This window comes from Arachis ipaensis, chromosome B4, assembly GCF_059453495.1.
Source record: "Arachis ipaensis isolate K30076 ecotype BB chromosome B4, ASM5945349v1, whole genome shotgun sequence".
Lineage (NCBI taxonomy): Eukaryota > Viridiplantae > Streptophyta > Magnoliopsida > Fabales > Fabaceae > Arachis > Arachis ipaensis.
The window spans coordinates 4,071,497-4,090,974 of NC_142439.1; the positions used below are offsets into that span (position 1 = coordinate 4,071,497).

Genomic DNA, 19,478 nt, shown 5'->3' on the forward strand with positions numbered 1-19,478 from the left:
AATGAGCTCCTTGTACAAGATTGAACAAATGCATGGCATTGTCCTTTGAATAACCCCATTCATCAATTGGGGTTTTACCACCTTGAAACAAGTCACCTTGATTTGGCAACTCCCAAATGGTGGCTAACTCATCACCATCTAGCCTATAATCCTTTCTTCCTATCTTGAAGAATAATGTGAAATTTGATTCATCTTCCTCATCAATCTCAATCATGAGTGTACTATAGGCTATGGCAACTAAATCCGGATAAAATTTACTCTTAATTTGAACAAAATCCATGAGGCCTTGATGAACTAGAATAGCCTTAAAGTATCAAAGTTATGAATGACAAGAAGGGTCGGATCCAAATACCTCAGAGGAATTTCCTTTCTTCCGGCGAGCCTTGCCTCATAGAATTGAAGATCTTCATTAGAGGCAAAGTACCTTGCCAAAGGATGATCATTTGGAGGTGGAACCACACTTGAAGAGCCTTTTGACTTCTTGATGGTTCTCTTGATTCTAGGCATTGTGGATGATTTTGTTTTATGGGTTTTGTAGAGGAGAATGTGGGGACTTCAAATATGTAATTTGTTTGTAGTGGGTATCAAAGTTTTGTGAGTTGTATGAAGCTATATGTGAGCTTGTTTTGGAGGTTATGGAGGTTTGAATGTGGGGATATGAGTTGTGAGGTTGAAGATGATGAAAAAGTGGGGTTTTGTTGCTCAAAAATACCAAATTTACGTGTTTTTGTGCAATTTGGTCGTGTTTGCATCGATGCAATAGGCCTTGCATCGATGCAACATGCATCATTTTGCCCAAAATCACCAAATTTTCATCCTTTGGTGGTTCTTTCTTCAATCCTTTGAATTCCATAATGTATATACTCACTTAAACCATTATAAACTTCAATTTGTTGATCCTCCATTGTTTATAATCTTCAAATTCTTCAATCTACCTCAAGATTAATCACTCATTCATCAACTCATAAACCTACAAAACAATGGCTAATTGGATATCTCCAATGCTTAAGTTAGTAAGAGATACAAAAATAGCAATATAAATACAATGAATTCAAACAAATCATATTAGATTAGAATCCAAGATACCAAGTTCATTTCGGATGTTAAAAAAACTTTCTTTACATAAAGGTTTAGTGAAGATGTCCGCTAGTTGTTTACTAGTTTCGACAAATTCAATAACCACATCACCCTTTTCAACATGGTCTCTTATGAAGTGATGTCTAATCTCAATATGCTTGGTTCTTGAATGTTGAACCGGATTCTTGGTTAAATTTATTGCACTAGTATTATCACATTTGATAGGAATGTGATCAAGCATGAGTCCATAGTCCACAAGTTGTTGTTTCATCCATAAAATTTGGGCGCAACAACTACCGGCGGCTACATACTCGGCTTCGGCGGTAGATAAGGCTACACTTACTTGTTTCTTACTATGCCATGAAACAAGAGAGTTTCCTAGCAAGTGACAAGTGCCGCTAGTGCTTTTCCTATCCAATTTGCAACCAGCAAAATCGGAATCGGAATAACCAATCAAATCACAAGTGGATCCTTTCGGATACCACAATCCAACATTTAATGTTCCTATGAGATACTTCATAATCCTTTTCACCGCACTTAAGTGAGATTCCTTAGGATTAGCTTGGTATCTCGCACACATGCATACACTAAACATGATATCTGGCCTACTTGCCGTTAGATAAAGTAATGATCCTATCATGCCTCTATACTTCTTTACATCTATGTTTTTACCTTGTTCATCTTTGTCAAGGTAGCAAGTAGTGCTCATTGGTGTGTCCATTGCCTTAGCATTGTCCATTCCAAATCTTTTGAGCAATTCCTTGCAATATTTGGTTTGGCTAACGAAAGTTCCTTCTTTTCCTTGTTTGATTTGAAGACCAAGGAAGAAGTTGAGTTCGCCCATCATGGACATTTCAAATTCACTTTGCATGAGGTTTGAGAAAAACTTGCAAAGTGATTCGTTAGTTGAACCAAATATTATGTCATCGACGTAAACTTGTACCAAAAGGATATTTTTGTTTTCAATCATGATAAATAAAGTTGTATCAACCTTCCCTCTTCTAAAACCCTTTTCTATTAAAAACTTGCTCAAACGTTCATACCAAGCTCTTGGAACTTGTTTAAGACCATAAAGAGCTTTCTTGAGTTTAAAAACATGATTAGGATTTTCATAATCCTCAAAACCGGGAGGTTATTCAACATATACTTCTACTTGAATGAAACCATTAAGAAAGGCACTCTTAACATCCATTTGATAAAGTTTGAAGTTATAAGAGGATGCAAAAGCAAGTAACATCCTAATAGCTTCTAATCTAGCTACGGGAGCATAAGTTTCGCCATAATCAATGCCTTCCTCTTGATTATAACCTTTAGCTACCAATCTAGCTTTGTTTCTAACAATTGTACCATTTTCATCGAGTTTATTTCTAAAAACCCATTTTGTTCCTACAATTGTTTGATTACTTGGTTTAGGCACCAATTCCCAAACGTCATTTCGTTTGAATTGGTTAAGCTCCTCTTGCATTGCCATAGCCCAATGTTCATCATCAATTGCGGACTCAATGGTAGATGGTTCAATTTGAGAAACAAAAGCACTATATGCAAATAAATTTCTAAAAGTGGATCGAGTTGTTACCCCTTTCGAAACATCACCAATGACGTTGTCTAGAGGATGATCCTTTGAAGTACGCCAGTCCTTTGGAAGTGCATTTATTTGTGCTTGTGATGGTTCAATTTTTTCAACTTGAACACTATCCTTTGTTGAGCTTGTAGAGGCTTCATTTAAATCTTTTTCTTTGTCTTCACCATTCAAATTTAGTGAATCAAAGTTTTCTACATTTTCATCAAAATCTTTTCTAGCACAACAACGGTTAGTTTCATCAAAAGCGACATGAATACTTTCTTCCATAGTCATGATGCGTTTATTATATACTCTAAAAGCTTTGCTAGTTAAAGAGTAGCCTAAGAAGATTCCTTCATCAGCCTTAGCATCAAATTTGCCTAAGTTATCTTTTCCATTATTTAGAATAAAGCATTTACAGCCAAAGACGTGAAGGTGGGAAATATTTGGCTTTCTTCCTTTGTACAATTCGTACGGTGTTTTCTTAAGAATAGGTCGAATGATAATCCTATTCATAACATAACACGCGGTACTAACCGCATCCGCCCAAAAGTACTTAGGAATATTAGCCTCATTGAGCATAGTTCTCGCCATTTCTTCTAAATGACGATTTTTCCTTTCAACCACACCATTTTGTTGTGGTGTTCTAGGAGAGGAAAAGTTATGCTCAATGCCATTTTCTTCACAAAAAGTTTCAAAAAGATTGTTTTCAAATTCTCCACCATGATCACTTCTAATAGATGATATATGCAAATTCTTTTCATTTTGAATAACTTTGGCTAATCTTTTGAATGCTCGAAATGCATCACTCTTGTTTGCTAGGAACAAGGTCCATGTAAATCGAGAGTAATCATCAACAATAACTAAAGCATAGTAATTGCCACCAAAGCTCATAGTCCTGGAAGGACCAAATAAATCCATGTGCAAAAGTTGTAATGGCCTTGTTGTTGAAACAATGTTTTTGGATTTAAAAGAGGCCTTTACTTGTTTTCCCTTTTGACATGCGTCGCAAAGGACGTCTTTTTCAAAACGTAGCTTTGGTAAGCCAATTACTAACTCTTTAGAGACCAACTTGCTAAGATGGTCCATGTTAGCATGAGCTACTCTACGATGCCATAACCAAGTTTCATCATTTTTACTAACAAGGCATTTCACATCATTTGAGGAAACTTCATCTAGATTAATCATGTATACATTGTCAACACGGTGCCCAATTAGCACAATTTCATTAGTGTCTTGCCTTTTTATCAAACAACATTTTGAATCAAAGGTGACTAAGTTTCCTTTGTCACAAAGTTGGCTAACACTAATGAGATTATGTTTGAGACCTTTGACAAGTATAACATTATCTATGGAGGTAGAAGAATTTTTACCAACTTTTCCAACGCCGATTACTTTGCCGGTGTTGTTGTCTCCATAGATCACGTTTCCTCCGTTTGTAGGCTCTATTGCGGTGAACTTTGATTCATCGCCGGTCATGTGTTTGGAGCATCCACTATCAACATACCAATTTGTATCCTTAGCTCCAACACGTACCTACAAAACAATTAAAATTGGGATTTAGATACCCAAGTGAATTTGGGTCCTTGATGGTTAGTATGAGCATAATGCCCATAAGGTGCCCATCTCGTATCTTGACTACGAAAGTTTATATGTTTAATTCTAGTAAAGCATACGGGTGCTATATGACCTACTTTATTACAATAATGACATACGACATTTGGATTATGCATCCTATGCATGTTTCTAAATGGTTGCCTAGGTTGTTTCCTAAATGCAACATCTTTTGATCTATATGCATTGTGATTATAATTTCTAAATGAAGCATGTTGAGGAGGATGTTTAAAGGCTTCATTCCTTTTAGGCATGCTTGCCTTTTGGGCTTGCGGTTGCCTAATAGGAGTTTTAGTATTTTTAAATTTTCCTTTTTCAAAACCTAAACCTTCCTTATTATGAACATGCTTTTGGTTTTTCAACATTTTATCTAAGTTCTTTGAAGATTCATTGAACTTAGCTAAAGTGTTCTTAAGATTTGTAATTTCATTTTCATGCATTTTACAAGATTTGTATGGATCACTACTTGTGCTACACTTATCTTTTCCAAGATTGATATTCTCGTTTTTCAACATCTCATTTTGTTTTAAAAGATCCATATTCTTTTTCTTTAGGAGAGAATAATCTTGGGTAAGTTTTGTGTACACCTCAAGTAAGGCATCATATTCATCTTGTAAATTAAAAGAAGTGGAGTTGTCATCACTAACCTTTTCTTCGCTTGCCATTAAGCAAAGATTTGCAACCTCGTCGTCATCGGAGTCGGATTCATCCTCGTTCTCCCATGATATGTATGCTTTCTCCTTCTTCTTAAATTTCTTGTTTTTGTCCTCCTTTTGAAGTTTTGGACAATTGGGTTTAATGTGTCCAACTTCTCCACACTCATAGCATTTTGGTACCTTTGTTTTGCTCTTGAAGTTTTTCTTCATTGCAAACTTATTGAATCTTTTTAATAAGAGTGCAAATTCTTCATCTCCTTCTTCTTCATTATCATCACTCTCTTCTTGTAGTGATATTGTTTTAAGGGCGAGACTTTTCTTCTTGCTTTCTTCACCTTTTTGTCTATTTAGCATAGTCATTTCATAGGTGAGAAGATTACCTCGTAGTTGATCAAATGTAAGTTGATCATAGAGCCTTCCTTCCACAATGGCGTTCACTTTGGAGTTCCATTTTGGTGTAAGGCTTGTAAGCACCTTGGTCAAAATTTGTTTATCATTGTATTTTGTGCCAAGCATGCTTAGGTTGTTGAAGATCTTGGAGAGTCTTTCAAGAGCTTCTTCAATGCTCTCTTCATCTTTCATTTTAAAATTTTCCCATTCATGAACCAACATGAATACCTTTGATTCTTTAACGTGGTCGGTTCCTTCGTAAGTGATTTGGAGTTTATCCCAAATCTCTTTAGCGGTTTCACATGTAGAGATCTTCATATAATCATGCTCGTTAAGTGCACAATGAATGAAGTTGATGGCTTTATCATTCATTGCCACTTTCTTCCAATCATCGTCACTATATTCATCTTCTCCTTTTGGTACTTGCTTTAAGACGGAGACTTCTCCTTCTTTAGCGCTTGTTGTCTTTGTTGGAATGTGATTTCCATTCTCAATCACTTTCCAAATTCTCACATCTTGAGAACGGATCCAAATTCTCATCTTATTTTTCCAATAAGAGTAATTTGTTCCGCTAAAAAAAGGAGGTCTAGCGGTTGAGTTACCTTCATTAGTGTTGTTGTTGTTAAAGCTTGTGCTTGCCATGATCTTTTCCCTTAAACGGTTAAGTCTTTCAAAGGGTTAAGCTCTGATGCCACTTGTAGAACCTATGCACAATTACTCAAGAGGGGGGGTGAATTGAGTATTGCAACAACAATGAATCTTTTTGCGAAAGTTAAAGACAATATACAAAAGTGTTATTGTACTAGTATTTTTCCAAGAGCTTAACTCAATTGCTAAGCATTTATAAGGAGCTTTTACTTTCCAATAGACACCAACACAAATAAATTGATCAAGCTTTTCACCAATCGGACTTAAGCTATTCCTTAAGTACTTACGAAGCTACTTTTCGATCACAATTTATTTGCTCAAAGGTAAAAGACAATAATATTGAAGAGATGAGTTTGGAGAGATGCAAACGCTATTTAGAGTGGTTCGGCACAATTCTTGTCCTACGTCCACTTTCTTTCTCAATCGCTATTGAGAAGTTCCACTATTGCCAAGCTTCAAGGTGCTCGCGCAAAACCTTTTACAATCCGAGTCCTTAGTTTCTAACACCTCACGGTATATGATCACCACTCGTATACTAACCTACTCCACTTAGAGATACCTTCTCTAAGATTTGCCTTGAGTACTTAGTATACTTCTTTGGTATCCTCACCGACTATAGTGTTTATAACTCTTGACTCAACCTTGGAGATCACACTCCAATTTACAAAGTGTACAAGAAAACAATTCTCAAAGAATTGTTGAGACGAAATGAGTACTCTCTAGAAGAGTGTATGATTACAATTTTAGCACTATTGAACCAATTGATATTGCTCTCTCAAATTGTGTATTATAACACCTTAAAAATGTGTAGAATGAAAGAATATGAACAAGATAGTTTGCAAATACTCACGTGTGTGAAATAAGGCTTCAATCCATCTATTTATAGACTCCCCAAACCTTAGAAACGTTGGGGAGTTAATGGGATGGAGCCGTTTTGTCAAAACTAGCCGTTTTTTATGTTTTTGAATCATTTGCATCGATGCATAACACTTTGCATCGATGCAAATGTGTCTTTGAAGCTGAAATTTGAATTTTCAGCTAGGTTGCATCGATGCAAACATCTTTGCATCGATGCAACAAGTCGTCGCATGCTTTGCATCGATGCAAGATGAGTGTGCATCGATGCAAACCTTAAAGAATGGCTTAAAATCACTTCAAAATGCTTAGGATTGATCTCAAACTTGTTGGAGTCAATTCCTATGCTTTTGTACCTTTGAAAACAAGTTTTTAAACCATTTGGCTAGCATCGAATTGCAAGATGTGCATCAAAACATTTTGTGAGTGTGTGTTGAGAGATTTAGCAATTGGTTCTTAACAAGAAGTTACCTAAGTCCTAAGACACTATACTTGTCTTCAAATGTTGTGGACTTGAGTTTCTTGTTGTTGTTGTGTTGCTTTCAACTCTTCATTCCTCAACGTTGAATGTTGGTTGATCTTTCAACATGCTTTTTCATTCAAGTTGTTTGTTGGTTTGTTTTTCATGTCGTTTGTTGGTTTGTCATTCATCAAAACCTACGAATACAAACTTCGCATACAAGCAACATGATTTACAGAAATTACCCCCCTTCACCTCATGAACACTCAAAATATCATTAAAATCCCCAAACACCACCCACGGGTCCTGAATGCACAAACCAATATCAAGCAGATGACTCCATAATTCTACTCTATTAGTGGCTTGAGGGCTGCCATAAATCGCACTGCAGATCCATCTTCGCCCACCACCATCAATTTCCAAAGTTACACATTGATTCATAGCCCAAAGAATTTTACAAGAAAATTTTAAATTAGCAGAGAGGAACCAAATTCCTCTCTTGTGTCCAACAGCATCTACAATCCCAACAGGATAATAGCCTAATCTCCCCCAAAATTCTTTCATAGTTTCAAACCCAATATGAGTTTCTACCAAAATAAAAAAAGTTGGTTGAAATTTTCGTACCAACTCCTTACAGTGCACCCGAGACATCTTATTTGACGCCCCCTAATATTCCAACTAATAATATTTAAATGGTCACAATCCATAAAAAATAAATTAAATAATTGGAATGTTTAATCATTCTACCTCACGTTGATGGACCCCTGTCTCCAAGTGTCTCCTTGTGGACTTGCACCGCAGAACCATCATTCTTCTGTTGAGGTTGGGTCTCCAAGTTTGTTGTTGCACTAACTTTATCAAGCTCTTTTTGTACTCGAGAATCCATTGACAATGCTTCAGTAGGTGAGTTTTGAAGCGAAATAGGACGCTGCCTTTTGTGCCCTGCTTTAAAAAAGGGAGTACTCTGATCCTTGAAAGCCACCTGAGTTGTTCCCAAAGAGCCAAGCGTGGATGGAGGATCTTTCTTTTTCTTAGGCCCCACCTTTGCATTTGATAAGGACTTCACCTTTGCATTTGATGAGGATCCAGCATGCATGTTATTAGACCCAAAAGAAAATTTCTTATTCACCAAATTGGAGCATATTGCTACATTGGATTTTTTTGGCACCACATTGTGGCCTTTACCCACTTTTTCCTTGCCTTTTCTACTAACTGTGACCCATTCACCCTCTTTTGCACGAGTATCCCTTTCCATATGTGAGTCTTGCAAATTATCATGCACAAGATCTGATGCACCATGCTTCTCCATAATTGGAATTGATTTGGCATTAATTCCAAATTCAAAAGATAAATTTTGATTTTTTACTGGGATTTGACTACCTTCCACCGTTTTCTCGTTGTTATCTCCAGAAAAAGTGACGGCAAATTTTTCTCCTTCACTGTGCTTTCCTTCCCAATGCCATTGTTGTTCTCTTTCATACATTCTCTTGTGACATGCCCAAAGCAGCTACATTTTTCACAAATTAAATTCAAGTGCTCATATTCTATGTCATACATATGACCGTCAACTTGAATTTTTTTTATAACTGGAAGTCCCAAGTTAATTTGCACACATGCTCTTGCATACTTTCCCCTCTCTACAGACTTGGTGGCTAAGTCGATGCGGATCGGTTTGCCAACAGATGACGCAATCATTTTCATGGTTCTCTCTTGATAATAGTTAATGTTTAAACCTGTGATTCTTATCCAAACCATGGTAGACCCAAAAGTGTTTTCACAAGGTCTGAATGAAGAACTCCAAGGTTTAACCGCAACATAGCTTCCAGTAATCATCCACGGTCCTCCAAGGAGAACTTTCTCTCTATCCTCCAATAGATCAAATTTGACTAAGAAATAGCCAAAACCGACATCTAGTACCTCATATCCTCCTTTGGTTCTCCAGACGCCTTTAAGTTTGTGCGTGATCGCTGTATAGCTAAAATTTTTTCCAAGAACTTTAATCACGATGGCATCTTTGTAGGGCTCTGCCAATATCTCTTTTGCTTCCTCAGTGACAGTTGGTATCTCCGAATCACCTTGCTTACCAACTACGGTAGCCATCTTATCCCCATCAAGAGAATCAGCAACCTCCAAAGCTCTCCTTGCTGAGGCACCAACAACTTTATCTCTGAACGATATCCGCACTTTGAGTCTTGTTACCATCTCCTTTAATCCTCTCCTTTTCACCTGATGCATGCCCCCCTCCGCTCTCCCCCTTATTGCTTCCGCCGACATGACCGGCTGCCTCGCTATGTGCCACTCTCAAAAACTCTCCCCCGCTCTCCCCACTCTCCATTTCACGTACTCTTATGTACTCGCTCGTACTAGGGTTTGGAATTTTCAAAAATAAATCTTTCATGTTAAGATTGAAGATAAGACTTTGTTTTTTGCATTTAAAAAAAAAAAAAACATAATTTTTACTTGGTGAGTAGAACTCAAAATTAGAGAAATAGTAAAATACATAATTTGTTTAGAATTATTGGATTATTTTTGTCCTAAGTCACATATACACAAGTGTTCTCAAATTTATATAAGCTCAGAAGAAAAATCAAATGACTCAATAACTAACACTTAAATATCTGCTTTATCACTTAGCAGCTAGGTTACACTTTCTTGACTTTTCTTGAGCTCATCTTGAGCTTGTTTTACAATACTATCTTTAACATACATAACGAGTACATAAGGTTAATTACAAAAATTTTTTTAGTTTTCTATTTTTCATTCGTTTAAAAAATTTTAAAAGGAGAAGAACTAATTTTTGTAGTCACCCAAACATAGCAGCAATATGATTTATATGGTTAACTAAAATTAAAGCTGAATTAATATAATTTAAAGATCTGAACCATTAATCACGCTCGGATCACACAGATTCATCAACCAGACTTCGGTTCTGTCTCCTTAAAACTCAAGGAACAGTTGTACGAGCCTATAGAACAAATCCTGTACAAGTATGGTTGTGCCCTTAGCTATCATTCTTTGGCTATATAGTCCTTCTTGTCTGGCTAAGAACAAGTGTTGTAAGACTAACTTCGCTTCCCTTCTTAAGACCAGTTACTCTCTCTCTTTCTAGAATTGTATTTATGGATTTAAGATCCCTCAATATATATGCCAATAATGAATAAGTTGCTCATATTTACTGCACAAAGAGATAGTAATGTTTTATAAAGAATGGTGGGAGTATTTTTGGTGCATCATCTAGTAAATAGCATGAGAAAGGTTGTCAATGCTACCTTGTTTACCCCACATGATTTCTAGCCTCCTTTTCGAAATTGAAAGTGAAATTCTTCTTCCCAATAATTTGACAATAAGGCAATCCCACCAGTCTTTTCACAGATCTCTTATCCTTCCCTCTCCAATGACCATATTGTATAAGCTATTAGGCATTTTCTTAATAGTAATCTCATCTCATCATCATCTATTTCATCGCCTTCTTCATCCTCCTCATTGTGGGCCTTGTTAGCCTCCTTACTGTTTCTATGTTTTCCTCCTTTCTATGTTTTCCTCCTTTCCCTTTTCTTGATGGTCCATGAGGACGAGAGACTCCCCCTCTCACAAAACCACCTCTCATGGCTGCCAGATGCAACCTTTCATCACTCTCTTTAAATATAGAGTGATATTGATTACCGTTAACCTTTTGATCAAATTAAAAACCAACCTTCACACTTTTTAGTTCGACCACCTACTCCACCTTCACATCATTAGCGTCGTTGGTCACAACAAAAATGCTTCACAAGGTTTTCATTTTTCCGTTCATTTTCCTATATTATCAAAATGTTATAAGCTTGGTTATTAGACCGTGTAAATTCGTTCATTTTCCTATATTATCAAAATGTTATAAGCTTGGTTATTAGACCGTGTAAATTCGTAACCCACCGCCCCCAAATCCAAAAGTTCATTAAGTTGTAGATATTCTTGAAAACCTCTACTTTCTAACGGATTTTAACACCTAAGCCTTCAAAGAATGTATATCCATTTTAATCCCAGAAAAAAGAGACGAAACTAAAAACTGAACGAGTGGCAACGTTCTCATCAGGCTATAGAATGACGTAATAGATCAATATCACCCCCAAAATCATTTAGCAGGAAAACTTCCTCTAATTTCATTCACTACCAATAGTACAAAATCTTAGCTCAGCTGATTAGGGAATGTTAAAATGGCAAACATAATCTGTAGAAATTTAACAAGGGAATGTAAACATCTCCCCACTGCATAATCTACAACCAGTCCCCAACAAAATTACTGCCCAGGATGAAAAGTTGTAAAAATAACTCCTAATGTTAGTAACCACCGTTACCAACACCAACTAACATTATACAACATTACAACCTCTATTGATGTGGTAACAATACCACTTCTCCTTCAATGATTAGCATAACAGTTCAAAATGATACTGGCTTAGGATACTACAAGGGCAACAATAAATTTGAAAGAAGAATTGAGAAGAAAGGAAAAGGGGAAGAGGGGTAGAAAAATCATCCTATGGGTGTACATCCGCACCTAATCTCTATGTATAATGCTTTGGGCGGTGGAAGTTAATCCCATGCACTGGTTCCACCGGGACCATATCCACCAGACGCACCATATCCACCACTGCTGTTTCCGGCATTGTAGTAATCAGAACCACCCCTATTGAAAGAACCTTCTCTTCGAAAGTCTCGGCCACCAAAACGCCCTCCTCCCGAACGACGGTTCCTACCTCCAAATGAAGATCGAGCAGCATACCGTGAGAGCCATGCTGGCACTTCTTGATTTGCTTCCTGCATTAGTTCTGCTAAAGACCTTGCAAGGGAGGCATTGTTGTCATTAAAGAATGCAGTTGCAAGGCCTTTCTTTCCAGCACGTCCCGTCCTTCCGATACGGTGTACATAGTCATCAATATCATTGGGAAGGTCAAAGTTAACAACATGGGCGACATGAGGAATATCAAGACCGCGTGCAGCCACATCAGTGGCAACCAATATGGGCGTGTTGCCACTCTTAAATGACCTTAATGCCATTTCTCTTTCCTGCAGACATTCACGAACAGCTAACCATATATACAAATCCCAAGCATACAAACAAGATATGACACAACCAATACAATTCTCACCAAAAAACCAAAATAACAAGAATACAATTTGATGTAAAAGACTTTTAAAACTAATGATTGTAACAAATTGAAAAGTAAGTCGGCCTTTGAAAGCAAGAGAAAACAAAATAAATGCAAGTTTCACCTTCATACAAACTAATAATAAATCAGAAAAAGTTATGCCAGAATAGAGAAGAATTGATCAACAAGAACAGACGCACCAAAAAGAAAGAAATTTGAAACTTGCATATGATGGAAAAGCAAATTCTAAAATGAAGATGTTGTAGGTCTTAAAAAATGTCATCTCTTAACACCTAAGGGTGTTTTCGCAAGTTTAGTTTAGGAGGGTTTTAGAGGGGAGAAAAAAGCTTTGAAATGCCTCCGAGTTTTATCATTCAGAGAATAAGTATTTTGGTGGTTTTTGTTAACCCTCCAAAATCCCATTTTCAAGTCCCCAAATTGGGGGTTTGATCAAATGTTAGTTTAATTAATATTTTAAATTAAACTAAATTATTATAAAAATATTACAAAATATATTAATTACAGTAAATTGTTTTGATAAACGGTAAAATTGTACAAATATATAGTAAACCCTTCAAAACCCACCTTCTTACTTGTTTTAAACGCATGAATAAGACTATTAAAAATCTTCCCTTTCCTTTCCCTCAACTCATGAACACACCCTAAACAAAGATACAAATACATGTTTACAACAAACTAACCTGTTGAGTCCGGTCTCCATGAATGGTAGTAGCTGGAAAACCATTCATACACAGCCAATGTTCCAGTGCATCAGCTCCCTTCTTTGTCTCCACAAAAACTAATGTCAAAGCTTGCTGCAAAACAGGAAATCAAGCATGAAATAGTCTTAATGTCTAATGAGCCATTCAGCTAGAGTTAAATCATGAATATAAAGATAATATACTATAGTCCAAAAGCATAATAGTCCAACAATCCTCTAAATCCAACACACAAAAATATGTATGCCATTGTTCAGAGATAACCATCACATCTGATGGAGCAAAGATAAAAGTAAAAGAGTAGAAATTCACTTTGTGTGAAATGATAATAAGATAATACCTTTCCTTGCACGCCATTTGCTCTTTGTGCATGAAGAAGATCCATGAGATGACTTCTCTTGTCAGACTCCTGAACATACTCAACTCTTTGGACAATTAAATCGGTACTTGACCCAACTCTTCCAACAGCAAGAAAAATGTATTTTGACAGGAAATCCGAGGCTAGTCTCTGCATGTCAACAATAAATTACAACAATAATTCAGATATTCTGCAGTTTGCCTCTAAGCCACAATGATCTCAACTGAATCAGAACTTGCCTTTAATGCTCGACTCAAAAGGTAGTTACCCTATCTATTAATAAAGATAAAGGAAGTTTGGGGGTCAAAATACCCCTAGACACGAATATGCTACTCAAATGCATAAAGCACATTTCACTAAGATAGATAAAGCAAAATTAAAAGCAAAACAGCTTGCAGAAACTACACATCCCTAGAGACAATGGGGAAAGAAAAAGAGAAACAAGGCTATGTTTGAAAGAGAGACTAAGACTGAGAGACAGAAACCGGAAGACTAAGACTAAATTTAGTCTCTGTATTATGTTTGGTGTAAAATGTACAAAACTAAATTGTCTTAGTATCTTGTTTGGTTCAAGATAAATATGGAGATGAAATAAGAATATTAAAGAAAATGTTAGAGTTTTGAGTCTTCGTCCCCAGAAATTTTAGTCCCTTGTGCCTCCACTTTCTGAAGGTACTAACTAATAAAGGGACTGAAATTGTCCGAGAACTGAAATTTTAGTTCCAGTCTCTGAAAACAAACACTACCTAAAAGTTGATGCAACAAATGAAACAGGCAAGCTAGTAAAATCAATAAATACAATTCTAAATTAATTTCAGAAACACTGTTAGATGAAAGATGCTTCACTCAAAAATGTACTTTGAATAATGAACTAAACCTGTATCTCTTTAGGAAACGTGGCACTGAATAGCATAGTCTGTCTTACACCTGGAGGAGGCATATCCATTTGTTCGACAATCTTCCTTATTTGCGGCTCAAAACCCATATCCAGCATCCTATCTGCCTCATCTAGGGCTAGATATCTTATCATCTGAAGTGAAACTCTAGCTCTCTCCAGCAAATCTACCAGTCTTCCAGGAGTTGCAACAAGAATGTCCACCCCCTTCTCAAGCTCTCTTAGCTGGAAAATAATAAATTGGTTGGTATATATCAAAATCATAAATTGGACCAAGTCAGCTAAATTTGCAGTAGGAACAAAGCATGCAGCTTAATGATATGTTTATACGATTTCCAGATACTCTCCAACTATGCTGGTAATTTATGGACAATTAGCATAACTTCACATTTCCGAGGTCAGAAACAGTTCAATAACACTTATACCACAGGATTCATCAACGTCCTCTGAACCTTGAGTGTGAACTATAATACCAAGATCTTAAACCAAAATATGAGAAAACTTTCAAATTCACTAGAAATAGAAACCCCATTAAGAGAAACAAACACCAAACCTTATCTCATTAGGTTGATTAAGCTACATAGATCAACAAATGGAGTAACTATGATTAAAATACAAGCATCTATCAAAAATAGCATCAATAATAGCTTTAATTATCCCAGGTAAAACAAAACAAAACGGAGAACCAAAAAATATAAATGATAGGAAAGAAACCTGATGGTTTATTGGAGCTCCACCATAAGCAACCACCACCTTAACGCCTGTTTGATATGCAAACTTCCTAGCCTCGTCATGTATCTGAAACCAAATCACAACATTTCCGCTATATTTTAATTTAAAATTAAGTCGCAAAACGTATACATAGTACATATAACTAACTCACTTGCATTGATAGCTCCCTAGTTGGTGAGAGAACAAGGGCAAGTGGATACACAGTACGCACACCACGAGGTGGCCTTTGCATAGGTTGGCCCCTCAGAATTCCACTGATAATTGGGAAACAGAAAGCAGCTGTCTTTCCAGAACCAGTCTGAGCACAGGCCATCAAATCCCTTCCAGCAAGGGAAATTGGTATGGCATGCCGCTGAACAGGCGTCGGCTTAACATATTTGCACCTCATTATATTACGATTAAGTGCTTCACCCAAGTCAATCTCAGCAAATGTATTCACAGGTGGTGGCACATTATCCCCGCTAGTCTCCACCGGAATGTCCTCGTAGGCATCAAAATTTATCCCCGTGTTCTCTTGCTCACCAAATGCCTCCTCTGTGTCATCCTGATCTCCAAACGGATTGACCTCACGGTCCCTCCCACGATCCCAACCCCCACTTCTGCTCCCCCATCCACTTTTGTTCCCCCCTGAACGGTAATCGCCACGAGGTGCACCCCAACGTGATCCAGAATTAACTGCATCAGCCCCAGAACCAGAAGTTGCACCGCCACTATATGGCGGGGCAGATGGTTCAGCTGATGGCGGCCGGTTCCTCAGATGCGGAGGCACGTAAGTAGACCGGGATGGAGGTAAACTGTTACTAGCCCCGGCATTGTTGGCTGAAGTACCAGAACCAGCAACCTCAGCTGCAGAATTTGCAGCCAAATCAGCCCATGAAGCTCGCATAGTCAATCACAAACAAACCACAAAACACGAAAAGAAAAGCCCTTATTTCTCTCTCTTGACCTTAGTTGCTTAAACAAAAACCCTCGATAGAAACAGAAATCCTCTTTTATAACAATCAGCCCCTGCATTCAACAAATCCAAATCAGCACCCTGATCTCGCAAAGCCCAACAGAAACGGGAACGGTAATCAAATAATGCAAGTAAAGAGCAATTGAGGAGAAAAAGGTATTAATATGAAGAACAATGCTGGCGTCCGCATTTGTGGACAAGATGGAGAAAGCTTAGGACCGGTTTCAATACCCTAAAAAAAGGTGCAAAACGCTATGCAGCAAAAGCAAATGGAGTTTGAATGAAGAAGAGAAGGAACCTGTATCTGTATTGTTGAAACTTGAAAGAGTTATTAAAACCCTGAATTGGAAGGAAGGAAGGAATATTGAAGGAGAATATGGAGAAACCCTAATTCTGGTTTCTATGTTTTTGGAGACGCCACACACACAAACAAGACAGAGAGAGACACACAACCTTCAAACTTGCATACAAAAATATCTTTTCTGCCTTATGATGCGGCCCCTCTCTCCCTCTCTCTTTTATTTATCAGATTTTATTTAAATTTAATCTTTGGTATTAAAATTTCAATTCAATTTATTTTCTTTTTTCTTCTGTAAGTCGTCGCTAACTCGCTATCTTGGATAGATTTAATTTAAAAAAAAAAAAGAAACATTCAAAAAGAAACTACGTGAGAAAATTTGTAAATTAAGAAGAGGACTAGCGGCTCAACTGCTTTTTTATTATTTTTACGAAATTAATATTTAGATTTCTATTTCTATAATTATTAATTTGATATCAATAAGGCAAAAAATTTAAAATAATAAGTTATTTAAAAATAAAAATAAAAACTTCATCAATTATTTAACTTTTATAAAGTATCAAATAAATAAAGTTAAAATAAATAAGGTATGATTAAAAATCATTATTTGTCATGTATAAAAAAAATCAATATACAAATTTACAAATATTATTTATAAAGTATGTTATTATTTTTTTTAAATCTAACTTACATGCAAAATATATGTTATTAATAGAACAAATCAAAAGCACAAAACACATGAGATAAAAAATTATATATATATATATATATATATAAAGACTATCAAAAATATAAGATATTGACATTTTTTTGTTGAAATAAATTAATTTTAATAACCCAAATCATCCATATTGAATCACCAAAAATATATATATCATAATGCGGAAGCGTACCTGAATTCATAAACATGAATCATACTATTGGAAGAGTTTGAATCTTGTGGTTCTTTCGATCTTCCTCAACCAAAGACTTCTGTATTCCTAAGTGGCTGAACTGCAACTTTTTTTATGCGAAAAGAGTAACAAAGGCGGCTTTGGTATATTGGGACCGAAACCCTGAAGGTCTATTTATATTTGAGCATGGCACTCATTAAATCCTTAAGCCCAAATAAAATAGTATCTAAAGCCCAAAAGATAATATATCTAAAATCCAAAAAGATAATTATCTAAGGAACAAAAGATAATATCCGGTTTTATTCTCATTTAATTCCAAATCAAAAGTAATAATGACTTATTCAATTAGCATTTAAAACAATAAATGAGATCATCATTATATAAGTCATTTAATTTGAAATAGCATAATTTGTGATTATAATTAATATATGTATTCCCCACAAATAAGTTAGGAAATTAAATAATTTCCTAACATTTTTATAACATTAAATTTATTTAAAAAAAACACATCTACATTTTTATTTGAAGATTCATTCATATTATCTCTTTGAATTTTTTTTGAGTAATACTAAATATTTAAGTCTTTTTATAAATTAAATTCAACTAAATTAAATAATAAAATTTAAAATAATACTAATTATAATTAATTTTTATTATATTAGACCAATTTAATTAGATTTGGTTAATAAAAAATAATTTAATGTGTAGTATTATTCTTTTTTTTTCTACATATCTAGAGAAATTGGGCATTCAAATATTTTCTATTTTATAATTAATCTTAATACTTTGTGTAATTTTTTACTTATGCATTTCATTTTCTTTTCACTTTTAGTTTGTCCATTATTTTCTATTTAAGATGGCTAAATATTTCAATATGTGGTGTAAATTTTTATTATTTTATTTTTTTCACAAATTTTTGTACAAAGAAAAATAGTTAAAATAAAAGCTGAAAATAAAAACATAAATCAAGTATACTTTAATATTTTACTTCTTAAAGTTCTTCTATCTCTACTATTATATTTAGTCTTAGAGTGTACTAAATTTTTTTTCTTCTATTTCGCCATCAAATTCATCTTGTTTAATAATATAAGAATTTAATTTGACTATTGATAAATACAAAAACTATATCATTATGAATTTATTTTTTATTATTAAAAAAATTATTAAAATTCTTAAATCATATTGTTTAATTAGGTTAAAAAGTCAAAAAAATGGATAGCATCAGCAGCATATCTTTGCATAGACAATGGATGCCATGACCTCCAACATTTTTATAAAACTGTTAGTACTAAATTACTAATTATTCATTTGATATGATTAATCCAATTGGCTAGAATTTTTCATACAAACTCAAGTATATACGTGTTCCCTCAACTTTTTCATTTCTATATATTAGTTTCTGTATTTTTTAAGAGTTTTACTAGATAAACAATAGAGAATTTAAATAATGTAAACAATGAATTAAAACTTTAGTCCAATAAAATTAAAAAAAATACATCTTATCTAAATTATTTAACCAAAAAATTTCATTTAGTAATTCAAAAATTTTAAATATCCATTATATTTTAATTTACTAAAGCACCAACTTCTTCTCTAAATTCTCTGCCGTCGCCGCCTTATCAACCAGCCATCGGCATCTCTCCCTCACGAGACATCATCGTCACCTCCTGGATTCTTTACGCCATCGCTTGGTCACCAACCAGCCCCATTGTTGCCGCTGGGATCCTCCTCACTGTCGCTGGTTCGTCAACAAGGACCTTCATTGACATCGCTCTCTTCCAGACCGAAAACAAACGGCGCTGCCGAGCTCTTCCTCCTCCAATCCAATCAAATAACCATCCACTTAATAATAAAAATAATCATCCGTATACCTAGTGAATTGAACATCCAACATATTTTAGTTGTATCAAACTAAACTCAATCCAATCAAAAAACCATCCACATAAAAATTAAAATAACCAGCTGCATACCTACTAAAATGACCATCCAGCATATTATAGATTGACTACAACATCTAACATGTACATTAAATTTCTCATAGAAGACTCCATCAACGACTATGTCAGGGAAAGGTACAGGTTGCTATTCTCGGATGCGTCTGCACGGACTGCGGAAGGACACCGGAAATATTGATAAGTTTAAGGCCAAAATCTCTTAATGTTGAAGAAGCTCCATCCGATGTCAAGGTTTTTGGCGTAGACACCATTTGGAACAGATTTGAAGATTATGTTTTTGTTG

General features: G+C 35.5%; 2 protein-coding genes across 2 annotated transcripts; both read right to left on the reverse strand.

Annotated features, from left to right (window-relative positions):
• Nucleotides 1-8,623: 8,623 nt before the first annotated feature.
• Nucleotides 8,624-9,535, reverse strand: LOC148566512 (uncharacterized). Its single transcript, XM_088484285.1, has one exon. It carries the CDS (start codon nucleotides 9,533-9,535, stop codon nucleotides 8,624-8,626), a length of 912 nt encoding a protein of 303 aa, XP_088340411.1.
• Nucleotides 9,536-11,375: 1,840 nt separating this feature from the next.
• Nucleotides 11,376-16,594, reverse strand: LOC107638462 (DEAD-box ATP-dependent RNA helicase 37). The gene is made up of 7 exons (XM_016341753.3): nucleotides 16,348-16,594; nucleotides 15,246-16,102; nucleotides 15,077-15,160; nucleotides 14,345-14,587; nucleotides 13,450-13,617; nucleotides 13,092-13,205; nucleotides 11,376-12,307 (listed from the first exon to the last, which is right to left on the reverse strand). The coding sequence occupies exons 2-7, from the start codon at nucleotides 15,978-15,980 to the stop codon at nucleotides 11,834-11,836; spliced, it is 1,818 nt and encodes a 605-aa protein (XP_016197239.1). The 5' UTR covers nucleotides 15,981-16,102; nucleotides 16,348-16,594; the 3' UTR covers nucleotides 11,376-11,833.
• Nucleotides 16,595-19,478: the final 2,884 nt, after the last annotated feature.

What these genes read in the sequence shown, in the direction of transcription:
- LOC107638462 (XM_016341753.3), bottom strand. Translation starts at nt 15,980, where the DNA reads ATGCGAGCTTCATGGGCTGATTTGGCTGCAAATTCTGCAGCTGAGGTT. An exon ending in GAGCTCCAATAAACCATCAG is followed by an intron (nt 14,588 to 15,076) that starts GTTTCTTTCCTA and finishes ATTATTTTCCAG; the next exon opens with CTAAGAGAGCTTGAGAAGGG. An exon ending in CAAATGGCGTGCAAGGAAAG is followed by an intron (nt 13,206 to 13,449) that starts GTATTATCTTAT and finishes CCTGTTTTGCAG; the next exon opens with CAAGCTTTGACATTAGTTTT.
- LOC148566512 (XM_088484285.1), bottom strand. Translation starts at nt 9,535, where the DNA reads ATGTCGGCGGAAGCAATAAGGGGGAGAGCGGAGGGGGGCATGCATCAG.